The sequence below is a fragment of the Natator depressus genome, chromosome 10, assembly GCF_965152275.1.
Source record: "Natator depressus isolate rNatDep1 chromosome 10, rNatDep2.hap1, whole genome shotgun sequence".
Lineage (NCBI taxonomy): Eukaryota > Metazoa > Chordata > Testudines > Cheloniidae > Natator > Natator depressus.
In genome coordinates this window covers 21720976-21748061 of record NC_134243.1, presented here as the reverse complement: position 1 = coordinate 21748061, position 27086 = coordinate 21720976, and the positions used below count along the sequence as shown (strand labels likewise).

General features: G+C 41.9%; 1 protein-coding gene across 6 annotated transcripts in view; it reads right to left on the bottom strand.

Moving 5' to 3' along the window:
- The window catches only part of MRTFB (myocardin related transcription factor B), a 196094-nt gene extending 173571 nt beyond the window's left edge, over nucleotides 1-22523 (bottom strand). For 2 of the 6 annotated variants that reach the window (XM_074965428.1, XM_074965427.1), the window contains exon 1: nucleotides 22321-22522. Coding sequence is in view for 1 of the 6 variants with exons in the window: in XM_074965433.1 (XP_074821534.1) it covers nucleotides 22321-22345 (25 nt within the window). In the remaining 5 variants the exon portion in view is untranslated. Of the gene's footprint in view, nucleotides 1-22320 lie in introns of all 6 variants that reach the window. The other 4 variants (XM_074965434.1, XM_074965433.1, XM_074965426.1 and 1 more) reach the window with 4 other exon arrangements.
- Nucleotides 22524-27086: the final 4563 nt, after the last annotated feature.

The following is a 27086-nucleotide window of genomic DNA, read 5'->3' as shown; positions in this document are numbered from 1 at the left end:
GGAAAACCTACCTTATGAGAGGGGACTCAAAGAGCTTGGCATGTTTAGCCTAACCAAAAGAAGGCTGAGAGGAGATATGATTGTTCTCTATAAATACCAGGGAGGGAGAAGAGTTATTTAAATTAAACACCAATGTTGACACAAGAACAAATGAATAGAAACTGGCTATTAACAAGATTAGGCTTGAAATTAGACAAAGGTTTCTAACCATCAGCGGAGTGAAAATCAGGAACGGCCTTCCAAAGGGAGTAGTGGGGACAAAAAAAAACTAGAGTAAATTGTGGATTCTCTATAACTTGAAGACTTTAAATCATGATTTGAGGACTTCAATAACTTAGCCAGAGATTATGAGTGTATTACAGGAGTGAGTGGATGAAGTTCTGTGGCCTTCAAATGTGCAGGAGATCAAACTAGATGATCATGATGGTCCCTTCTGGCCTTGAAGTCTATGATTCAGCAATATTAACATGGGGTAGCCTGGAAAGGTCCATGATCTAAGGATACTTAGAAACTCAAGACTGTTTTCTGGAATGAGCAAGGGAACATTTGCTCCTCACAACAGTGTGGACATTAATGGAATGATGATTCCTCCTCATTCTGGGAGATGCAGCTTACCCTCCGCTTCCCTGGCCTAAGAAGCTCTACACAGGATACATGGACAAGAGAACGAAGAGGCCTAACTTTACCTTGATTACTTGTAGAGTGTCAGTGGAATGTACTTTTAGAAGGCTGAATGGGAGAAGGCTAGATGTTTCTCATCATTATGGGCTTCGTGTGAGCAGTGCCTGCTGTCTTTTGTACATCACCCGTGAGAGCAAGGGAGAAATGGATAGTTCTGCTCCCCTCTCTAGCAACTATTAGCCAGGTGGTAGTAGAGCTCCCCTCCAGGGCAGTTTCAATATGGCTGCCCACATGGGCTTCTTGTATATATCTGCCCAGTCATACAGTTCTTGGCTGCCCTGATTCTCCTCCTCCTGGTCAGCCTCCATGGTATACGTGGGATCAAGGGAGCAGTTGGGTGTTTGCCATCTTCCCTGTGACACTATCCACCACATCAACTTTGGGTTCAGTGATCAAAAATACAATCTAGTTCCTCATATTATGGGCAAATAGTGGGGAGCATCATTGGAGGTCCTGTTATGGTCCCTTGTCTTCAGGTAACTCTGCCGGAACTCCTTTGCTTTGACTTGGCATGGGACCTGCTCCCGGTCACATGGGACCTGCTCCTGCTCACCTTCATTTTCTCTGATAGTCCCCTGTAAATGTCTTCATTCTGATGATCCTTACCCAGACGGGACTAGACACACGTGTTCAAAGAGGAAAATCTAATCCAACACTACTGCTGAGTATTGGAAAGGGGTACTACTGGCTGCCTGCCAACATTTAACAGAGAGGTTATATCCAGTCAAGATAAACTCAGAGCAGTGGAGGGCACACAGGAACCAAGGTGTGAAGCAGTGCAGTGTGGGATTCTAGTTGAAAGACAGCCAGCAACACAGTAGTTAGGAATTGGTACACAAAAATCTTAGACGAATAAACTCACTGTGAAGTTACTTCTCTTCTAAGGAAGATTACTTACTATGTCCTAAAATACCAAATAAATCACTTTGAAAATAGGTTTAATGTGGACATAAGGCACTTTTAAGGAGCACTAACTACGGAATGTACCATCCCCCTGGAGACAAGGCTTTAGAAGGCAACTCTGCATTGGTTACTGTTGAGTCGTGTTTGGAAGGTCAGCTTCATGACCATAAGGTCCAGAAACTTATTAAACTTGTATTTTGCAGAAGTTGATAGCTTTATTAAGCAAATGCTTTCTGCTTGCCTACGGTAAAAGGATTTTTCTTACTTGCCCAGCTGAACCTACATTAGTTGACAAGGATGTAAAATATCAAAGGTAATCAATATAAATAATGAAACAACAAAAGAAAGTGTTTTTTTACTGAAGAAGTGGTTTTTTACCCATGAAAGCTTATGCCCAACTAAATCTGCTAGTCTTTAAGGTGCCACCGGATTCCTTGTTGTTTTTGTGGATACAGACTAACACAGCTACCCCCGATACTTGAAACAACAAAGGCATGTCTAACAATTAAAATGGAAAACTTAGCAATGTATTTTTTTTTGTAATATTTAGGTCTACATGAGTAGTCCATTAATGATTGAAAAACATAAAAATAAGAAAGCTTTTTATAGTTCACTTTTAACTGTTGAAAGTATTTGGCTATGAGAAATCAGATAAAATATAGCAGGACAAAGTGTGTGAGCAACTAGGAATGTCCTACTTGTAGTAGAGAGACAAAGTTATATATTAATAATATTTATTAACAAATTATACATAAAGACACCATCCATAAATAGAGAGTTGAAAGAATCTATCATATTTTCATGCAGGAAGGACCACACATACACTAAGAATTTAAGATCAAAATTGTATAATTTAATCTAATTTGGGACTATGTTATTACTTCTAAAACGTTACTCCACATTTAGGCCCCAAACATACATAGAGCATATGCTTAACTTTACACACTGTAAGCAGTCTCAAAGTCAGATAGATTGCTCACAGTGCATAAAATTAAGCACGTGCTTAAGTCTTCGCAAGACTGTGGCTTCAATATACAATACATAAAATCAACAGTATACCTCCAACAGAATATTTTCACTACAAAACAAGTGGACAAAGTAACATTGGTGGGTGATGCAAGTGAAGTGGAGTGCCATTGAATAACAGCTTATGTGACCATGTTGCAACCCTATATTCACCCATGTTAATGCACTGGGAGTTTCAAGAAGAACAGAATTTTGTAAAGGAAGTCTACAATTTCTTTTGAGTGTTCACTGAACTCCACTGGAACACAGGGACAACCTTAACTCTTTTTTAACAGTTTTCTATTTCTGAATTTTTATAAGGGTTGATTATAAAAATTGGACAAACAACTAACTTTAATGTTTATATTAGATTGGGATGTAAATAGTGTTTTAAAAAGTAAACGTTTAAACTATTAAAATTGTACTGGTTAAATGTTTGTCAGGCTCCACTACCGCCCCGAATGCCCGGGGTCCCGGCTGCCAGCCCCGCATCTGGGACTCTGCTGCTGCCATGCACACATTGCTGGGGGGTGGGGGCAAGGGGGCAGGGGCAGCTGGGATCCTGAGGGGAGCGGCTGGAGGCTGCAGCCGGGATCCTGGCCGAGGGGGGGGGGGGGGCGCATCCAGGATCTATGGCCAGCAGCAGCGGAGTTTAAACGTTAACTAGAATACCTTCCCAATAAGACCCTGCTTATCAGTTAACCGTTTAACATTTTACATCCCTAACATTAGATTAATTTAAGTCTTCAACATCTGTTTCTCATTTCAGACATGACTGCAAAAACATTTTTTCACCACTATGGACTATAAAAGCGTAAGAGAAAAGATACACATAAATGTAACGTATATGTTTTTGATGCTCTGGAGCATACGCTGCTGCTGATTTCCTCATGTTTAAGGCATCACATTAATCACCCTTGCTATACGGTCCTCCGGGATATTGTGCATAATTGTAAGGGAAGCTCAACTTTTATACCTTTGTATTCTAGAACCTTGTATTTTATGAACATACATATGAGGTCTATACCAGACTTATAAAATATAGGTATATATAGGTAAAGCTATATAGGTAAAGCACCAACTGTAAGTTAATGTGACATCATTGGTGTCATGCAGCATTGCTGTAGCCGTGCTGGTCCCAGGATATTAGAGAGATACAGTTGGTGAGGTAATATCTTTTATTGGACAAACTTCTGTTGGTGAGAGAGATGCTTTTGAGCTTTGTATAAGCTTTTCTCTCTCACTGACAGAAATTGTTCCAATAAAAGATATTACCTCAACCACCTGGTCACCACTGGTCTGTCATCCATTTAGTTTACTTAGTCTTTGTACTTGACTAACCATCTTTACAATTCTGTTTTCTGGCTTCTCACTGAGAATAGTTAGCTCCTCTCTATCATAGTTGCTATAAAGTTGTGATTCAATTGCAGAGGGAGTTCTTTTATCACCAATTTACAGGAACATTTTTGCAGAGTTATTTTTCAGAATATATGTCTGAATAAAAATATGAAGAAAAATATTAAATAATTTACTCTATTTTCTTGGGTTAATAATGCTGCCATAAAAAGTGTGCTTCTACCTAAAAATTAATATATTGAAGACTTCAGACATTTTAGCACTTCTTCCCTAGAATTGAAAGCTGGTGTTTTGACTATTATTAGTCCACAACATCAGCGATACTGAGACCTCAGTGTTTCAGGAGCCAAATTAGTGATCAACATTACCCAAAAGAGCCACAGTGGTGTGACTTCATGTTTCATTTATTATATTACTACATATTCATATTGAAACAGGATGACAGGAGAAATATTTCATTTATATATAATTCTCACAGCAAAGTGACCGACCAAGTATTATTATATCAACTACAATTGGTTAATAACCAAGTAAAAGCATCCTGATTGGTTAAAATTAAATCACACAGTGTTTTAATATCATGTGCTGCAAAGAGCCGCAGGAGACACATTAAAGAGCCACTTGCGAGCTACATTCTGAGTATCATGGCATTACCTGGTAGATAGTCTGAGTATTTTGGTGGGGCAAAATTACATTAACTGCGTTGGAAGAACAGCCACTAAAAAGACACAGTACAGCTACATTGTAGTGAAATTATATTTCTAGCAATGGTAACAACTGATTTATTAAAAAAACGTAAGAACTTAAGCATGTTACTGCCTAACATGGTCATCTTTATCTTCTGCTTGCCAGCTCCGACACTGTTGTATTAATCAATATTCTTTGCATTTTTGTAGCAGGTAATGGATTAAGATTCAAGTTAGAATGCATCTCAAGCTACTTGTGAATTAGAGCCTATAACAAGGCCTGATACTATAATATTGCAAATTTCTTTTTTAATGGAAAATTTTGATTTAGTACATTCAGAGCTGCAATGAAATACTGTTTAAAACAAATAAAAACGATGTTAACTTTCCAGCAGGCTTCTAACACTATTTACAGCCTTCTGGAAATAAATGCAACTGGCCAAGCTTTCCTGAGGATATTAATAAAGACTATTTATTTGTTGTCTGTGATTTCAGTTTCATACAAGGATAAAAGTAATTCAAGTGTTGTTTTTTGTTTTATGTTTCACAATTCAGTGTGAAAACCTAGAGGGAGCATAACTAGACTTATCTCCTAGTGTGCTGCTTTTGGCATTATGCCCAGATTTAATCCAGTTTTCAAAACAACGTTCAATTAATGGCTTTAGTTATTAATATTTAGCCAAGTGCCCAAATACTACGTTACGTTAAAACTCTATATACTGAGTGCAATGGTTATACATATTCATTTTAGTCTATGAGTGCATAACTGATAATATTAACATCTGAATTTAACTAGGCTATCTGAAAACTATTTAATAAGCTCTATGACTTCCATTTGCTTTGGAGCTTAAAGATATTACAGAGGTTTATGGTGGTGGTTTAAAACAGAGCCTTAACAAGTCCACAGAAAGATTTTACAGTTGTCAGAATCTTTATCACAGAAAAAAGAAATTTTCAAGGTTGTACTGCATAATGAAGACCATACTGTTTTCAGTTATTCTCTGGGTTACTGAAAGCTATCTTGAACTTCAGCTGATGAAGAACAGCTTAAGAACCAGTGCCAGAGTGTCTGATTCATTGTGTTCAACAGTGCATGGAACAGTTTTATTTAGAGATGCTGAGAGATGAAATGTTCATGGTTGCCAACTGCAAATACAAATAGATTTAATTTGGGTTGTTAGTTGTTTTCTAGGCATGATGCTGGTTGCTGCCTGACACACAGCTAATGAAGCAGCAGACACACTTGTTTCAGAGAAATAAAGATCACAGCTTTATTAAACCAATAGGACAGACACTCTGCTTTGCTTTGCCAACACTGATCAAACCAGCTGTTCTCCAAACAGCTGGAAGACACCGCAGTCAGACTCCTTACTACAGGATAATTGCAGTCCTCATCTCTAACCTTCATCCTCGCTGTGCTAACAGGTGCTTTATTTTTGCCTAATATTGCAGCCTCATGAAGAGATAGAAGTAATAATGAGGGTAGGATATGGCCTACCCGCCCAACATGTGGAAAACTTGATGGGACAGGCAGCGATTGGGACAGCCCCAGTAAAAAGGGAAAGGAGAGTAAAGAGTACTCATTGGGGGACACAGCAATGACCCCTCCCCTCCAGAGGCTTTATCCACTCATTGGCCAGTTGGGGAAGAAGGGAGCTGATTGGTCCCTTGCTCATCCCTTTCATTACTTTTAATCCCAGACCTGGCCACGTGGAGCCTTGCTTTGCTCTATTTCAGAAGCCCTTCCCCCCTGTAACTGTAGTGTTGGAGCTGCGTCTTCCTGATGCAGCAGGTCCAAACAATCAACCTGTTACAGGGTCAGGAAAGAATTTTTATTCTTTCTGGGGCCAAACTGGCATAGGGATAGCGGGTTTTTTCACTTTCCTAAGAGCATCCTGGAGGCACAGGTAGGTTAAATAGGAATGGGATTAGTAATTCATGCTATTACTTGGTAGGGATATTAGTTTGTTGCAACTTGGAGCCAGTTTCCAGTTAATTAAAAAGGCTAAAAGAAATGGCTTCCATAAGTAAAAGACCAGGAATTTTGATGCACCTCATGGTTATGGGAGAGGAAAAGACTTTGAGGCCTTCACAAGGAGAGGTCCCCCCCATTTTAGTACCCTCTATCCTGCTCACGGGCGGTGGCAGCATTCAGAGGAGCAAGCTGAGTTCAAGCGGTAGGCTGAGAAAGTCTGCCCCAAGTTATCGGTTATATGGTGGGAGCTCTGTAACCCCCTCACTGGAACCACTTCAAATGCTTGGCATGTGAGATTACGGGTGCCTGGGTGGGTAGTGGCCCTCCCCTGTGTTAAGTTTAATAAAGTTTCAACCTGCCACTTAAAATCCATTCCTGTGCCTGTCTTTATTCTCTGCTGCGTCCAGATCAAGCAGCTCTTTGCCGCATCTTCCTTGTGCAGGCCAGCCACGGCTTTACCTAGCAACTGGTTGTGACTAGGTGTATTATGTGCTCATTGGCTTTAAAGGATCTGCCTTGAAAACACCCATTGTTAAACATGTAGGGCCAGATTATACCCTTCAGTTACACACAAACAACTGTAACTCAGACATGAAATTACAGAACTACTAACTGTGGATTGTAACCTATCGATTAAATCAGCCTCTGCGTCAGATGACTGGAGGATAGATAACGTAAAGCCTATTTTTAAAAAAAGATTCCAGAGGCAATCTTGGCAATTACCGACCTGTAAACCTAACTTCAGTACCAGGCAAATTAGTTGAAATTATAGTAAAAAACAAAATGATCAGACACACAAATGAACATAATTTGTTGGGGAAAGAGTCAACACAGCTTTTATAAAGGGAAATCATAAAGGGAGTTTGGGTGGGTGGGGGGCTTGGGGCAGGGGTTTGGGGCATGGGAGGGGTTTTGAGATGCTAGATCCGGGGGGTGCTCACCTCAATCTATTAGTGTTCTCTGAGGGTGGATCAACAAACCTGTGGACAAGAGCGATCAAGTGGATATGGGATATTTGGACATTCAGAAAGCCTATGACAAGGTCCCTCACCAAAAGCTCTTAAGCAAACTAAGCAGTCACGGGATAAGAGGGAAGGTCTTCTCATGGATCAGTAACTGGTTAAAAGATAGGAAACAAAGGTTCAGATTAAATGATCAGTTTTCAAAATGGAGGCAAGTAAATAGCGGTGTCCCCCAGGGACCTGTACTGGGACCAGTTCTGTTTAATATATTCATAAAGGATCTGGAAAAAAGGGCGAACCATGAGGTGGTGTTAGCAATACTAAATTACTCAAGACCGTTAAGTTCAAAGCGGACTGCAAAGAATTACAAGGGTATCTCACAAAACTGGGTGGTTGGGCAACAAAATGGCAGATGAAATTCAATGTTGATATATGCAAAGTAATGCACGTTGGAAAACATAACCCCAACTATATACAGTAAAAGCTGTGTTATCCTGCCCTGTACCAACCAGAAAGCTCTGTAAACCGGCATTTCTAATCTTCATAGAAACTCTGGTTTATAATCTGGTTGGCGCGGGGCTGGCAGGCTCCCTACCTGACCCCGCGTGGCTCCCTGGAAGCGGCAACATGTCCCTGTTGCACCTAGGCAGAGGAACAGACACGAGGGGTTCGGAGCGCAGGAGGGGATATGGGGCTGGGAGTTGGGGTGTGGGCTCTGGGAGGGAGTTTGGGTGGGTGGGGGGCTTGGGGCAGGGGGTTGGGGCATGGGAGGGGTTTTGAGATGCTAGATCCGGGGGGTGCTCACCTCAAGTGACTCTCCACAAGTGGCGACCTGTCTCTGCTGTTTTTAGGTGGAGGCGCAGCTAGGCAACTCTGCACGCTGCCCCTGCCAAGCACCGGCACCGCACCCAATGGGAGCGGCAGGGGCGGTGCCTGTGGGCGGAGGCAGCACGCAGTGCCACCTAGCCACGCCTCTGCCTAGGAACAGCAGAGACAGGTTGCCGCTTACAGGGAGCCACTCGAGGTGAGCGCCTCCCGGATCTGGCACCCCGAAACCCTTCCTGCGCCCCAACCCTCTGCCCCAATCCCCCTCCTGCACTCCAACCCCCAGCCCCGCACCCAAACTCCCTCCCTCTTAATCAGAATTTTTCACTTACCAGCACCCTCCATTCCCCCAACATGCCGGATAAAAAAGCTTTCACTATATATTCAAAACAACGGGGTCTGCATTAGCTATTATCTCTTATGAAAGAAATCTTGGAGTGATTGTGAATAGTTCTCTGAGAACATCTGCTCAGTGTCTAGTGGTAGTCAAAAAAGCTAACAGAATGTTAGGAACTGTTTAGAAAAGGATTGATAACACGACAGAATAGCCATAGGCAATTTAAGTGTTCTTTGTATGCTTGCCATGACTAACACCAGTGCAGGTAATTACCTACTGTCACAAAAGTTATATGCATAGCTGATTTAACTTACTCTACAAAACTCAACTGATTTGCAAGAGACTGGAAAATCAAATTGACAGAAAAAGTATTTCAGTTTAGGAATAACTGACTCGGGAATAGGAATAACTGACTTTAGGAATAACTGAATATAATTTCAATTCACACCTATAATCTCTTATTAAGATGTTTATACAATGGTTACAAAGAAACAAAATGTACTGAGAAAACAAGTTTTGTTGAATACTGTTGATACAATATCAGGAACATTCACAAATATGACTAAATTTATTAATAAAATGACAATGTTAGGCTTTAAAAGTAGACTTTTATAAAAATAATAAGAGTTTGGAAGTGGAACAAAAATTTTCATAGGAATATGAGTTTCTTACATGAGTTTACTAAATCTTAGTTTAATTATCTATTTTAAGCATACAAAATTGGGATTTATTCACTTAATGAAAATAAAAACCAAAACCTTCCAGTTATGCAGACTTCCACAACTTGGCAACCAGAAAGTCCAATCTTGAATCATGCCTTCCAAGTACCAAGAAAGACCCTGTAGAACAGTGGTGAACAACCAGGGATACGTGTACCCCTGGGGGTATGCAGAGGTCTTCCAGGGGGTACATGAACTCATCTAGATATTTGCCTAGTTTTACAACTAGAAAGCACTGGTAAAGTCAGCACAAACTAAAATTTCATATAATGACTTGTTTATACTACTCTATATACTCTACACTGAAATGTAAGTACAATATTTATTTATAATAATATGGTAAAAATCAGAAAGTAAGCAATTTTTCAGTAATAGCGTGCAGTGACACTTTTGTACTTTTATGTCTGATTTTGTATCAAGTAGTTTTTAAGTGAGGTGAAACTTGGGGGTATGCAAGACAAATCAGACTCCTGAAAGAGATACAGTAGTCTGAAAAGGTTGAGAGCCACTGCTGTAGAACACAGAATCGGGCATTTTGCTTCCCTCAACTCATGCAGACTCAAACACTGGCTGTCCTGCCCTACTGAATAACATAACTTACCATTGTTTCCAGTTTTATACTGTTCCACACTCAACCAGGATCACAAGGTGGTGTTAAGCAAGTTTTTACTTACTTGTTTAAATATTAATGTTTTTGTTTACCCTTTGAGCTAAGTTTGTTTGCTTGTTGTGGGTTGTTTTGCTTTTTTTTTTTTTTTTTTTTTTTTTTTTGGCAAAACTGAACATTAAAACAAACAAAACCTAGCCTTTCATCCCTAGGGACATGTTCCATGCACCAGCAGACTTCTGCAGTTGATTAAATACATTTTAAACAAATGGTGTGTTGACTATCCCTTTGACACTGGTGTGACGAAGTGGGGGGTTTTCTTGTTTTTTTTCTTATTTTCAATGGTTTGCATGCTAAGAGGTGGGACACAGTTTCCCTGGGTGTTACTGGTTTAACGAGAAGATGGGAGAGAGAGTGTGTTGTTACAGAAGACCAGTGATGGAACTTGGGACCCCAGCCAATGGCCTGGAGAATGGATACCCCAGCAACTGGTGACATGGTGACTGGGAGGCCCAGCTTGGGAGTCACAGCCCGTTCTGGCCAGTGGGAGGACAACGGGCTGCAAAGAGAGGACTCCGGTGACCTGACCAGCCAGTTCCAGCCAGAGGAGTACTAAGGACAGCTGAGAAGAGAGGAGGTCCAGGAGACCCTGTTTACCTGGGTAGAAGACAATGGACAGAGGCGGGGCTTGGGGGAGGTGATATCAGATGCCCAGCTGGAAAGTATGTGGGCTTGGGACTGGAGAGTGAGAGTGGGCAGAGCCCACCTGGATGCAGGGGAGACTTAGATGTACTGTGCTGAGGGAGGCCAGGCCTGGTGGCCCTGAGAGTTTCCTATGCTGTGTTCAGACGCTCAATAAACACTCCTGTTTTACGCTGGCTGAGAGTCACTCTAGTCTAGAGGGCAGGGTTGCATTATTCCCTCTGGAAGTGGAGGCCCTGGGGGTTCAGAGCGAGTGGACTCCCTGAGGGGCCCACGGCGAGAGACAGGCATGCTAAGGCTCAGAGAGGTGAAGGGGCTTACGCCCCAGGAGAGAGTGGACCCCCGAGAAGGGCTGTCGCACTGAAGGGACCCCAGGGACCATACAGGCCAAGAGTGGGCATGACCTGTGAGTCCATGACACCTGGCTATTGGGAATATTCACTGCACTTTGCAACAGTTGAGGACATTTGGCAAATACAACATTCAAAACATAGACTTTTAAATCTAGAACTTTGATTTTATCAAATTGTTTCTTTGGCTGGCAAATGTCATCTGCAGACACAGTTCAGTGATTAAGTACAATCTTGGTTTATATGCATGTCAGATAAATTTACATAAATGCAGAACATTATACCGTAATAAAGTCTAACACTACACTTCAACATTCCACAAAAAAATCTTCTCTTTATCTTGCCATCCTGGCCTACGTCTGTCTGATCCTGTTCCCTGTACTTTACCAATACTTCTCTTTTTTTCCACATTCAAAGTAGTTCTGCAGGTCATGCTGCCATGTACACCTGAAACACCCTTGTAGTTAACAGTGACAAAGCTCCATTTCTCTCTTCATTCAAATAACTAATGGAAAGAAACCAATCATTTCTCTTTTATTTTCTGTAAAAGTTTAACACCTGAAGCATGTAATTAAGAAATTGATGACATTTTTAACTGCAATTTTTTTTTCAAGTTCTTTTGCTTTGCTAAGTAGCTCAAGCCCCTTGTTTTCCCAAGATTTGTTAAAGTAGTGTTTTGCCAGTCAAAAATTTCATGCAACGCAGCCAGTAACCCACAAAGAAGAAAAGAGATCTGGTCTTGCGCATAAGGAATTTTTAAAAAGCATGAATATTTAGTGCTCTGGTGCTATTTTGGAAGTGAATAACTAACTGAAGCCTGTACCAACATTTTATTTTATAATCATTGTTAATAACTTACACTTCTATAGCACCATTCATCTGATGACATCAAAACACTCTACTAACATTAGGTGTGGTGAAACTTGCTTGTGTGGGTTAGATAAGTATTACACTAGTTTTAAAGAGTAAACCAAATACACAGAGATTTAACCAACATGCCAAAGATCCCACAGCAAAGCACTGATTGAGTTCTGAATAAACTCGAGTTTTGAGTCACAATCCTGTGCACTAACAGGCAACATTACCTCTTAACAGAAAGCAAATGTAAGTTACCTAGTACATAGCAATACGTAGTAAAAAAACAATTTTTTGAATAAGCACTGCCAAATTTTATTTTTAATTTAAATCATTTAAAACTGTAGCTTTGGTTTTTGAGATCTACTGGAAACACTATACATTTGGAAGGATGATCACTAATATGAAATAGTATCAGACCAAGAAAATGCACTTGATATACATTACAGTATATAGGTTTCATAAGTATAAAAGGAATAAAATATAAAATATCATCCAAAAATCCTCCACAATTATTTCAAGGTGGATATATATATAAATGTAGATATACAGATTAATAGATTAAAAGGCCAGAATGAACCAACGTAATCATCTAGTCTGACCTCTTGTGTAACACAGGCCATAAGATTCCTAGAATTAGCTCCTGTCTGAACCAAAGCATATCTTTTAGACAAATATCCAATCCTGATTTAAAAATAGCCAGTGATAGGGAATCTACCATATTGCTAGGTAAGTTGTTCCAATGGTTAATTGTCCTGACTGTTTAAAATGTGAATGTCATTTTTTATTTGAATTTGTCTAGCTTCAACTTTTAGCCATTTAATCTTATACACCTTTGTCTATTAGATAGAAATTTTGATAATAGAAGCCTTTTTAATTCCCCGGGTAGGTTCTTACAGACTGTGGTTAAAGGACAACAGACAAATCAAATACTGACAACTGCTGAAAGAATCCCCAACCTACTTTAAAAATGGCTGTTATACAATCTTAAAAAATATTACCCTAAAGAAACATATACAACTCTACCAAAACACAACATATCCATATTGATCACAAATCTTTAAAGGGATACCGTCAACTGGAAATCTAGTCAATTTCACAATGTGATTTAAAAATAGTTTCAGACAGTATACCTACCACAGTCCCCCTAACAATATTTTGTGGTTTAACAATCCCAGTTCATGATTTTAAAAATTTCTCTCTCTCCATGCTGCATTAAAAACTCAAGCAAACAAAAAATGGAAAACTAACTGACTGTACACAGGAAACTGTTGAAAGTGATTATACAGAAAGTGCTATCAAATGCCAAAAATAGTTTTCTCCCTTTACAATCTACTTCAGTTGTAGTAAACTTAAGTGCTACTTGAAAAAACAGTACATAAAACATTTTCAGACAGTGGTAAAATATTAAATTAATGAATATCCCTTTAAGTTCTACTTGACAGGAATTACAATTTAGAGAGCTGTTTTGAAGACTACATTGTGCAATAAAGGAAACTAATGGGCTCTTAAACGTAAAATAGTTCCCTATGTTAAACAAAACACAATACTTGACTTGCCTTAATACTAATATTTAAAATTGTGTCCCCCTTTTATATTCTCTATTTCAACACATTTACAATGGATTTGACATTAAAACTAAAAATTAAAGATCACAAATAATTCCACAAGAACTCACGTTTAAATCTATATATGTATTTAAAAAACAAAACAAAAAAGCATTACAAATTACAACCCAAGACCCTGCAAGCTGTTCTGAGAGAGTGGATTTGATCCAAGTTCTAGTATTCTAGTTTTGTGATGTGCAAATATTTAGTTGAATTCCAAATGTATATAGTAAAACCCATTTCAGTGCTCTCAAATCTGACTCTTTGACACCTTGAATAACATGACTCACAATATAACACTACGATCATTTGTCATTCCAGTTAAAACTAAGAGACCAAGCCCAGAGGTGCTTTCCCACGCCCTTTTTCCATAGCTACGGTATAACATGCAAGACTTCAAGTCTGACCATGCTTTGAAATCTTTCTGAATTCAGATTCTCAATTGTGTGCACAATCCCTGAGTTGGAATATTTTTACACCTGAAACATTTAAAATGCTAGACTACTACTTCTTTCTTTTATAATCAAAACATATTTAGAGGGGTTGCAGATTCCCAGTATGAATAAAGAAGTTTACAGGGAAAAAAAAGTTGCGGGGGGGAGGGGGGAGGGAGAAGATTGGTGGTTGTGTTTTGGAACTTTTGCTATGACAACTCATATCTGTCAGTTGGGCTGAGTTTGTGACACTGCTTTAGGAAGGGACAGATTTGGATATTTGGCATTAAATATTTTCCTTTTAGGTATCTGCCCATACCTAGGAAAAGCATCTGCAGTTGCCTAGATTTGGGAGGCTTATGAAATCAGTTCAATCTAGTAAGAACAATAGAATTCTCACAGTAGACATTTCTCAGAAGCTGGAAGGAAGAATGTTGATGTTTGTGCTCTGGCACTTTTGCTATGACAATGAGTGAAATGTGTGACTTAAAATATCATAATACACATGCACAAACATTAATAGGAATTGTGTAGCTAAACCCCCTGGTTAGCTTTGAAAAATCTCAGTCATTATCTTTAGGGTTACTGGTGTTAAGTGGTGTTTTACGTTTGTGTAACTATATGCAGATCTCGCTAATTACTAAGTTTACCAACTTTGGCTTTGACCCTGTAATCAGATCTGTGTGAAAGGTCCCAGATGTAAAACTATAAGTAGGGCCCTATCAAATTCATGGCCATGAAAAATGCGTCACGGACCGTGAAATCTGCCAGGGATGCGCAGGGATGGAGGTGCCCCAGCCAGGGGCTCCTACCCATGCACCCAGGCTCCAGCTGCTAGTCCTGACAGGGCTGGGGAGGGATGGGACTTCCTCTTCTCCTGCAAAGGCCACTCCCAGAGCCGGGTCATACCCATCTCTTAGAACCTCCCCCAGGTGCAGGAAGCTCTGCAACCCCACCCTGCTTCCTGCCCCATTGCTCCCCAGCCACGGGGGGAGGGAGGGGAAGGAAGGGTCACTGTACAGGGAGTGGCTGTGGAGCTTCTACAAAGGTTCCAGCGCCCTTGCCCCCAGCTCTGCCCCTCCCCGGCTCTGGGCCCAGTGCTCGGGGCTAAAGGGGCTTTGTGCTGGCTGGGGGAGGAGGAACCACAGTGCCCCCCTGACCACAGGGATCCACCCAAAAAGTGATGACCCCTCCATACCATGCGACTCTCACTTCTCCGCTACCCTCTGCTCTCCGGCTGCCCAAGTCTGAAGGCAGTGCCTCCATCAGCAGCAACGCGGAAGTATGGGTGGCAATACCAGGAAAACGCCCCTCCAGGATAGCCTTGCGACATCCTTAGACACCCTCTTTTGGGTTGGGACCCCCATGGTTATAACAACGTGAAATTTCAGATGTAAATATCTGAAATCGTGAAACTGATTAGTTTTAAAAACCTATGACTGGTGAAATTGACCAAATGGGACCATGAACTAGGTAGGGTCCTCACTACAAGATCATGCAGTTATTCTGGTTAGTAATGCATGAGTCTTGACAGTCTTGACATTTTAAAAAAAATGTTTGTGAAAGTTAAAGTTTTTATATTAATATTATTGTCCCTACAACTGAAGGAAGGGATAGATGTCTGAAAGTAGAAGGCTAAGAAAAGGGCAACGAAGCCGGTAGTACATGGGCTTCAGTCATTAGAAAAAGGAGCTGGAGAAGGGGGATGAGAATGGAGGTGTTATATATTAGAACATAACCTCTAGAGTACTGTTTCCTCTCCCCTGTCCCCAAACATTTATTTAGATATGTGACAGTGCCCCCCATAAGGCTTTATGGAAATATATTATGAATATATATATATGACATAACTGGAATAGATTTTATGCTACATATGCCACGTAACATATCTATGTAAAGGTTATGATCTACCGAATCTATTAATCCTATTTGTATGCATGTATTTGTTTTTTGTTTTGTTATTCAAAGTTATGAATATTGGCTGTCTACGGGCTTGATTTTTAAGTAGCCTTTGTAAAGCATTTGGTCAGCTTCTTGAGAAAGGAATGTGCAAATTAAGTGGCCAATCAAGAAGCACTTAAGGGACAATGGATCTTGGGAGGCTCCAATCCACATAAGAAGTCTACATAAGGACGTTGAAGCTAGAACGTGAGCCATGGCGGCTGCCTATAAGTTCTGAGTCATGCGTGGACATGTGACTCCAAAACTCCATCTTGTAGATGGACTTTGTATAGGAGAGAGGAGGGGGTCTCCACCCACAAGAGAAAGTCTATTTAAGCCTGTGGGAGACTCCTCCATTTTGTCTTCAGCTGGCTCAAGAGATAGCCTCTCCAACCCCAAGGATACCTGAAAGAAACTGAAACAAAGGACAGTAACTATGGGGGGGGGTGGGGGGGGTGTGATTAGAAGGAGACTAGTCTGTAAAAGGAAACTTACTGGAACACCACTGAGGGTGAGATTTTGTCTGTATTCAGTTTTTTTAGAAATAGACTTGTGTGTTCTATTTTATTCTGCTTGGTAATTCACTTTGTTCTGTCTGTTACTACCTGCAACCACTTAAATCCTACTTTCTGTTAATAAAATCACTTTTTATTAATTAATTAATTAACCCAGAGTATGTATTAATACCGGGGGGGGGGGGGGGGGGAGTTGTGCATATCTATCAGTGTTATGGAGGGCGAACAAGTTATGAGTTTACCCTGTATAAGCTTTATACAGGGGAAAACAGATTTATTTGGGGTTTGGACCCCATTGGGAGTTGGCATCTGAGTGTTAAAGACAGGAACACTTCTTAAGTTGCTTTCAGTTAAATCTGCAGCTTTGGAGCACGTGCTTCAGATCCTGGGTCTGTGTTGGAGTAGACTGGAGTGTCTGGCTCAGCAAGACAGGGTGCTGGAGTCCCAAGCTGGCAGGGAAAGCAGGGGCAGAGGTAGTCTTGGCACATCAGTTGGCAGCCCCAAGGGGGTTTCTGTGATCCAACCCATCACAAAATAATCTAAATTACAGTTTTCAAAATAAAAATATACTCCCTTTCCAAATGTTACATTGTAATGGTTTGTTACAATTCTGCTGCACAAGAATCCATCTTGATTGCTAGACTGTTTTGCAAAATAAGATATTTGATTTACTGAACATTTAATTCAAATAAATCCTAAACATGGTTTGAACATTAATATACTAACACTTACCTCTACAATTTTTGCAATAATTAATTTAACAGAATCCTACAAATTAGAGATGGAAAAAACCCTATAATTTTATAATCTCTAAGCCACCATAGGGTTGCTCCTTCAAGCTTATTTTCTAGTGTTCTGTCCAGTCTAAATTTTAAATGGCTAATTTCTTTAACTTTCCTCAGACACAGCTTGAATCTGAAAGGAAGAGCACCTCCTGCAAGGTACTGGGCATCCTCAATTCCCATATAGTTTGTTGCAAACTGGTGTGAGAAAAACCTGCATTAACAGTATTAAATTCTGAGCATAAGCTATATCAGGTACAAACATGTTATTTAGCAGTAGCCAAGTATGTGGGATCAAGCAACTTTAAAACAGAACTAGACTGAACACCAAACATTAAAACAGAACTTCATGAAGTGCCAAATGTTGCTGCTGCAGAAGTCGCCAAAATAAGTTTTATTAATTTAAAAGTTGGGCATTTTTCCATCTGAAGAGGAAACTTGTGTAATATTAAGGAAGAGCCACAGCTCCCCTTATATATAAACATAAATGAAAATACATATTGTACTCATAGTATTGAGTAATAAAATATTTTAACATGATTGGTTGGTATTTGTCTAAATATTTTATACTTACTAATGAGAGCTGAACAAATAATTTGTGATAATTTCAAAAAGTGTTTTTACTGTTTATGAAATGTCCAAGATAGTGATGAAATATTCAAGATCCAAACGGATAGTGATTTTCTCATATTTACTTCATTATTCAACAAATTATTCTTTGGACTTTGTATACTGTATAGCTTGCTGTTTTGTGACTAGTCACAAAAGTCACATATGCCTAATCCCAGGCATACTGCGAAGAGCTACAAAAGGATCTCTCGAAACTGGGTGACTGGGTAACAAAATGGCAGATAAAATTCAATGTTGATAAATGCAAAGTAATGCACATTGGAAAACATAATCCCAACTATACATATAAAATGATGATTAAAATGATGGTATAAAATAAAACTATACATCTAAATTCGCTGTTACCACCCAAGAAAGAGATCTTGGAGTCATTGTGGATAGTTCTCTGAAAACATCCACTCAATGTGCAGCGGCAGTCAAAAAAGCTAACAGAATGTTGGGAATCATTAAGAAGGGGATAGATAATAAGACAGAACATATCATATTGCCTCTATATAAACAGTGAATACTGCATGCAGATATCATTGCCCCATCTAAAAAAAGATAATTGGAAAAGGTTCAGAAAAGGGCAACAAAAATTATTAGGGGTATGGAAATGCTGCCATATGGGACTTTTCAGCTTGGAAAAAAGACGACTGGGGGGGATATGATAGAGGTCTATAAAATCGTGTCTGGTGTGGAGAGAGTAAATAAGGAAGTGATAGATATACCTTCCCATAACACAAGAACTAGGGGTCACCAAATGAAATTAATAGGCAGCAGGTTTAAAACAAACAAAAGGAAGCATTTCTTCACACAACACACAGTCAACCTGTGGAACTCTTTGCCAGAGGATGTTGTGAAGGCCAAGACTATAACAAAAAAGAACTAGATACATTCATGGAGGATAGGTGCATGGATGGCTATTAGCTAGGGTGGGCAGCGATCATGTCCCTACCCTGTTTGCCAGAAACTGGGAATGGGTGACAGGGGATGGATCACTTGATGATTACCTGTTTTGTTCGTTACCTTTGGGGCACCTGGCATTGGCCACTGTCGGAAGACAGGATACTGGGCTAGATGGACCTTTGGTCTGACCCAGTATGGCCCTTTTTATGTTCTTATAATATTATCTTCAGTGTTTGCATGAGTAATTTGTATAGTCAGGTTTCTCAAGCACATGAAGGAAAAATAATTAAAACTGAACATAAAGGTTGCACAAACATGGATAAGGCAAAGTAAACAAATGTAGGTGTGGAATTTTTTTGGTAACATAACTATTTATTGCTCCTTCTATGCAGAGAATTCCAAAATCTTTCACAAATTTAAGCTGCTTTACATCTACATACATATGTGCTGCAAATACATTATCTATTTTACATACAATGCTGATTAACCAAATGCCAGTTGCACAAAAGTCGAAAGATCTCAAAGCACATCAGAAATAATTAAGTCTTTCAAAAAGCCCTGTGAAACAGGTAGTTATTATTTGCCCTTTCATATGTAAGTAAATTTAGAGGAACAGTTATGTGACTTGGTGATCAGGTCCAGATCTCCTGACTCCAAGTCCTATGCTTTAAACAAGACAAACCTCTCTCTTCCATTCATACATTTTAAGGCCAAATGGGGTCAGTATGATGACCTAGTCTAATTTCTTGTGTAACAAAAGTCATACTTTTCATCCAGTGATTCCTGAATCTAGCCCAACAACTTGTGATAAAACTAGAACATAAAGGGATTTTCTACATGGGGGAATTTACAGGCATAACTTTAGCTATATAATGATATCAGTAAAATGCACTATGCAGACTCATTTATTCAGAATAAGAGTGTCACATCTGAAGACCACATAGAAAAAAGCACTCTTATTCCAGACAGGTTTCAGAGTAGCAGCCCTGTTAGTCTGTATCCGCAAAAAGAAAAGGAGTACTTGCAGCACCTTAGAGACTAACAAATTTATTTGAGCATAAGCTTTCGTGAGCTACAGCTCACTTCATCGGATGCATTCAGTGGAAAATACAGTGGGGAGATTTCTATACATAGAGAACATGAAACAATGGGTGTTACCATACACACTATAAGGAGAGTGATCACTTAAGGTGAACTATTACCAGCAGGAGGGGGGGGGAGTGAGAGGGGGATGGAGAAACCTTTTGTAGTGATAATCAAGGTGGACCATTTCCAGCAGTTGACAAGAAGGTCTGAGGAACAGAAACTGGATACTATTAACTTAGGCTTGAATAGAGACTGAGAGTGGATGAGTCATTACACAAAATAAAACTATTTCCCCATGTTTATTCCCCCTACCGTTCCTCAGACGTTCTTGTCAACTGCTGGAAATGGCCCACCTTGATTATCCCTACAAAAGGTCCCCCCCCCCGCCCCGCTCTCCTGCTGGTAATAGCTCACCTTAAGTGATCATTCTCCTTACAGTGTGTATGGTAACACCCATTGTTTCATGTTCTCCATGTATAGAAATCTCCCCACTGTATTTTCCACTGAATGCATCCGATGAAGTGAGCTGTAGCTCACGAAAGCTTATGCTCAGAGAAATTTGTTAGCCTCTAAGGTGCCACAAGTACTCCTTTTCTTATTCCAGACAGTGTGGGGGGGGCAGGGGGGTTATATTTGTGTAACTATAGCACTATAGTCATACATGCAGTGATGAGCTACCAAAATCTTAACAGGTTCCCTCCTCACCCCACGAGGGGGTTGTTGCCCACCCCCGCACCCCAGGACTCCTGCCCCATCCAACCCCACTGCGTTCCTTGACGCCCCCCGCCCCAGGACCTCTGCCCCATCCACCCCTCTCCCCTGTCCCCTGACTGCCCCCAGAACCAGGCAGGAGGGTCTCGTGGGCCACCGTAGTGGGTGCCCACCTCACCCCTAAGAGCCAGAGGCACCTGTCAGGGAGCGAGATGGGGAGTCCCAGAGGTGCTTACTTGGGGCAGCTCCCAGGAAGCACCTGGCAGGTCCCTCTGGCTCCTAGGGGCGGGGGAGCGTAGCTGGAAGGGAGCGGGGGGAGCGGCTGCTCCCCCACTGATCACATCAAAAGTGGTGCCTTAGGCGCCGACTCCCTGGGTGCTGTTGGGCTGGAGCACCCACGGGGAAAATTTGGTGGGTGCAGATCACCCACCGGCAGCTCCCCACCCTGTGCCCGGCCCCAGCTCACCTCACCTCCGCTCTGCCGCCTCTCCTGAACGCACCACCCCGCTTTGCTTCTCCGCCCCCTCCCCCGGCATCCCACGAATCAGCTGTTCAGCAGGAAGCCTGGGAAGGCTAAGAAGCAGGCGGCGGCTTCCCACTTAGGCCGAGGGTTGCAGAGGTGAGCTGGGGCGGGGAGTGGTTCCCCTGCATGCCCCCCCTCCCCCCCACAGGTTACCTGCTGCGGGGCAAGCCCTCCTCGCGCCCCCCCGCCCCAGCTCACCTCCACCTCCCTGGGCCTGAGCGGGAAGCCGCTGCCTGCTTCCCACCCTGCCCCAGCTTCCCATGCGAACAGCTGATTCGTGGGAAGCCGGGGGGGGGGGGGGGAGAGAAGCAGAGCGGGGCGGCACATTCAGGGGAGGAGGCGGAGGCGGAGCGGAGGTGAGCTGGGGCCGGGGAGCTGCCGGTGGGTGCTCTGCACCCACCAAGTTTTCCCCTTGGAGTCGGCGCCTAAGGCACCACTTTTGGCTGGTTAAATTTAGAAGCCCTTTTAGAACCGGTTGTCCCTTACGGAACAACCGGTTCTAAAAGCGCTTCTAAATTTAACAACCGGTTCTGGCGAACTGGCTCCAGCTCACCACTGCATACGTGTATAATTATGCCACTCAATTTCCCCGTGTAGACAAGCCCTGTTTATCTGACAGAAATAAAGCACACTTTACAGACTACAAAAAATGAATTTTTTGTTCAAAATCTGAGCTGCAGGCACCTCACCGCTCCTGCTCACCTGGCGCTGGTCAGCTTCCCAAAGGCCCAGTGCCCCCCAGCCCAGAACCCAGTGAAATGGGTTCCATTTTCAGAGGACCTGCTGCTTTTACACAAGAAACAGACTCATTTTGGCACCACCATCCTGACCCTTTTCCATGGCTGGGGTGCACGGCTTGCTGTCCCTCACACCACTGGCTTCCACCGGCCTTTGTACAGGGGGTGGGGGGGGTCGCATGACCTCCCACTAGACGGCAACCACCTCTGGTGGGAGACTGCGGCAGCTTCAGTAGAGGCCAGGCAGCTCCCTCACTGCCACTCACAGCCCTCAGGGCTCAGTCGGTCCCAACCCTAGAGACACACTGCCTAGCTTTACCCTGACTCTTGGGCAGAGCACACCGTTCAGCGACTGCTACCATCTCTTAGTAAGAGGGCTGGGGGAGGGGAATAAATAATCCCCCCGCCCTCAGCTATCGCACAGCCGGTCACGTGATATATCCTCCCCCGCGGACCCCACATGGAAGCACCCAGCAGCAGCTGCCCGGCTGCCCCTCACTCACCCTCTCTCGCCACCACCGCGGACATGTCCTCTCGCGAGCTGTGCGGCCGAGACCTCTCTCTCGGGTGCGGGTTGCGTGCCCAGACCGTTGGCCTGCGGGTAGAAGGGGTGGGGGAGTATGTGTGCGCGCGCTCCAGGCTCCGGCCGCCTCGCACATGTGGGGAACGGAGGAGAGGGAAGGGCAGGGCTTCTCCATCCGGGTCCTTCTGTTCCCTCTTTCTTTCTCCCGCCCCTTCTTCTCCTCAGAGGGCAGAGGCGGCGGATTGGGAGCTACATGTCATACTCACAGCTGCTCTCCGCCGCCCATCACGCTTGGCTACTTAGTCACTTTAGGGATGCAGGGGGGACCCGGTCGTTCATTTACACTCGCCGCCGCTTCGCGAGCGTGGGTGTGTCATGCAGGGCATCTCCCTGGTACTGTGGATGCAGGGGCCAGAGTTGTCCCTAGCCACCCACCTCTCCCTACACCAGGGTCATTACTCACCTTAAACCAGGCCCAGACCCAGAGACCTTTCCCCAGGGCTCGTGAGGATTTCCACAGGATTGGGTGAGACTGGGATGAGGAAGACAAAAGCGCCAAGACACAACAGAGCAATTCCCACAGTGTTTTCCCTCAACTGTTGGGTTTATACTAATCTGAAACTCAAAGGGAACGTTGGAACTGGGGGTGCTGGTGCACCTCCTGACATGAAGTGCTTTCCATCATAAGCAAGGTTTATAGTTTGGTTAAATGGCTCTCAGTATCCTCCCTATATAAATTGTTCCAGCACCTCTGTGAAAGGTGGCTTATGATTCTGAACCTAGAGTATACTATATGCATACATTTACTTGTAAGCATTAGCCACACATCTAGACCAAACAACTGCAGACTAGAACTAGATTAAAAAATGCACAAAATACACACGGGCCAAATGCTGCTGTGCACAAGCGCACAGATCATAATGGGAGTGAGAGGAGAGTCAAAAAGAAATGTTCACAAAACCCCAAGAAATACAAATGCTGAGTTCTACTCCGCTCTTACAAAAGGGCAATGCACAGCTGAGGCTGCTGAATTAGAAGACGTCAACAGTGTATGTGTAATGGAAAAAAACTTACATTTGGATGATATTCAGGCTGCAAGTTTGAGTATTTCAAAATGCAAATTTAATGGTTTACATTGCATGTGCGGAGACCAATTCTGCTTCCAGCATAGTGCAAATTGAGTATTCTGACTGAAATAAATGTTCAATTAATATAGAACCAGTGCTGTTCTGCTTTGTACAATGTGCATCACAGATATACAAAAATCTTACCTCTTGAGTTCCAACTATTTTTCTGCAAAACCACAAATTAAAAACCTAGTTGCAGCTCTATTAAATCACACCCTGCAGTACTTATTTGTACTATGGTAGCACCTAGAAGCCCCAGGCATAGACCTGGAGCCAACTGTGCTAAGCAATACTTAAAAAACAAACTGGTCCCTGCCCCACAGAGCTTATTATAGAGTTGTTTGATGCCACAGTACCACAAAATATGTACATGCATGAAAGAAAGCAAACTTTTAATAATTTTAATCATGCTCCCCACTTGCCTTAGCTATTTCCAAGCTTCAGGATGTCCCTTCTGTGATTTCTCTAGCACAGCTACAATGGGATGCCATAACATTGGTGTACCAAGGCAGGTTCCCACAAGTTAGTGGATCCATAGACAGGGGCGGCTCTACCAATTTTGCGGCCCCAAGCATTCACTGCTGAATTGCCACTGCCACAACAGCGCTAGAGCTGCCGCGCCCAGAAGAGCAGTGGAGCTGCTGCTGAATTGCCACCGCAGGACATGGACTGCTGCCCCATTCTGAATGCCACCCCAAGCACCTGCTTGGAAAGCTGGTGCCTGGACCCGGCCCTGTCTATAGAGCAATGTGTAGACCCAGGGACACACAGGTTGCAAAAAGAGTTCCCTAAGGATCTTCTGGTTCTGCAAATTTAATGGGATATATCCCATAAACATCCCCTCTAAGGGGACATTAAAAGGAAACTAAGGATAGCCTTACATAGTATCCTGGATACTCTGTCCCCATTACCTACCATTATTTTATAATTCTGATGCTAGAATACAGGCTACCACAATTAAAAGACAATTTACAGTATTTTAGGCTTATTTTAAGTGTGTAATCAATAATCATCCAGGGAACTCCAAACTATTCAGAAAAAAGAGCAAGTATAATTTAGTGTAAACCTTTAACAAAATTTTGGGCAGCCTATGTACAGAAATTGATAGGTTCTATCAAACCACGGCTATGACCACTACTTGAACTTGGGGAGTATTAAGAGTTAAACCCTTGTTTGGGCCCTTCTTGAAAACATGAATGTCCTAACCTCACCTCTTACACTTTCTAATGCCTAGCTCTAAGATCAAGCATTTGAAGTAACGGTATCTGGAGTATGAGGACATGCATATTCTCTCTCTAAAGATGAATAAATCCTCAGTAGTGTTCTCTCAGATAAAATAAATGAATAAAATCAAGTCTTCTGGAATAAAACTCTGTCTAAGGCGCTCCAGTAATTAGAAAGAAAAATCCTCATTAATGAATTCTAAAATGCACACAAAGCCTATAAATAATAGGAAAAAATATGATTTGTCATTCCTTAGCTTCCAGCCACAATCATTTGAATATTAACAGTACTGAAGATGAAAGGTCACATAGAAATGACAAAGAAATTAAGTTATGGCATTTACTTTTCTGCAAACTCATTGAATAATCAGGGTATTTGCTTTATTAATATTATCTCAGCTTGCATTTGATAGACTTTCTGTACTCACTGGAGAGTAAAGGAGGGAGAAGGCCAATAATGTCTGTTTCCCTAAGAATAGGAAGGAGGGCAAAGCACCTACATTAAGATATCTGCCAAATATCCTTATTGATTTACATGCATTAAGATAAGTTGCCATGATAAGCTCTAATGACTGGACTTGCAATTACTTTGCCAGGGAAAGATCACATGGACAAAATTCAGATTCAGAATCTATTCAGATGTTATTTCCAATTTAGGTAAGTCAGGTGACCATATATGTTTCATAGAATATCAGGGTTGGAAGGGACCTCAGGAGGTCATCTAGTCCAACCCCCTACTCAAAGCAGGACCAATCCCCAATTTTTGCCCCAGATCCCAAATGGCCCCCTCAAGGATTGAACTCACAACCCTGGGTTTAGCAGGCCAATGCTCAAACCACTGAGCTATCCCTCCCCCCCTCTCTTTCAAGGAAAGAGAGACAACTACAAAGAAAAATAAAAAATATTTTCAAGAAATGGCAGACAATGTTTTATATTCATTGTTCAAAATCATAAATCTGAATAGGAGTATATGATTATATACATCATTATTGCAGAAATATGGAAGAGTGTCTCTGATATTGACTTAATATGAGACATGAGACACCAAATAAAGGAGACCATAAAAATAAAGTATGGATGGCCAACCTAAGTTAGAGTCGGTAACCTGCCTACAGAATCTAATAAGATCTGGGTTCAAGTTTATATTATTTCTAGTAATTTGTATACTAGGGCATGATATTTAATCTCTCCTTTAAGATACAGTATAGTTGTGACACTTTGTACCTCAAAGCAGCACCCTGGAACCCCCATATTCACCATGATGATATAATTATGATATGCCTTGTGAGGTATCATTTTTAAGAAAGTCACGACCTGTTGAACATTAATATCCTGTTTGATTGTATGTGCTATCATTATATGTTAGGTTATAAAGTATTGCTCTATATGTTACTGAAAAATGTTGTGAAGTTGGGAACACCCACAGCCAGCCTTTCACGTACAACAATGTAATAGCCAAACAGCAGTCAAGGAAAGAATCCACTATACACAATGGAGATTTCTCAGAGAGAACACAAAGACAGTGGAGACTGTTTGACCAATGGGGATTGACTAACCCATCTCACAGCAAAGACCTTTTCAGCAAGCTGGAAGAAACTATAAAGGGGAGAAGTGACATCATCACTTGGCCTCTCTCTCTCCCCTCAACTCAACAACAGGAAGAAACATCTGGAGGACAAAGACTTTGAATTGGAGAGGGTGGTCCCACGCCAGAAAAGAGTTCCAGCCTGTATATTCAGGATTTGTGACCTGTTTGTGCCATATATCAGGGTGAGACACTGCTTGATTCAAATCCTGTTTAGTTTGTATAACTCAAACTGCAAATTTATTTTGTTTCTTCTTCCAACCCTGATATTCTGTGATTCTGTAACCAACTCTGATATCTATGGCTGCTACTTATAATTGCTTAAAATCTATCTTTCTGTAGCTAATACATCTGTTTTATATTTTACCTAAAACAGGGTGTTTTGGTTGAAGTGCTTGGGAAATCTCAGCTCAGTTTACAAAGGCTAGTCTGTGTCCACTCCATAGTGAGGCAGACTGGGTAATGAACTTACACTGGCCAGGCTTCTGGCCAGAGCAAGACAGTACATTTCTGGGGTGCAAGGTGGGGGAACAGGAGGAAATTGGCTGGAAACTCTCTATTGTTGGTTCATGAGTGGCTGAGAAAGCATTCATGTAACTCAGTTGGGTGTGTCCCTGTCTGTGGATGTCTGTGTAAGTGCAGTATCTGCCAGAGGTTTGTGGCTTGACACTATCACAGATGAGAGGGATACCCCAGGCTAGTGAGACAGAGGGCTCAGCGGTCGCACAGTCTAGGTTACATCCCAGAAACTCCCATCACAATAGTCTCCAGAGTATTTTAGAAAACTGGAAGCAGAGAAACGTACAGTCCT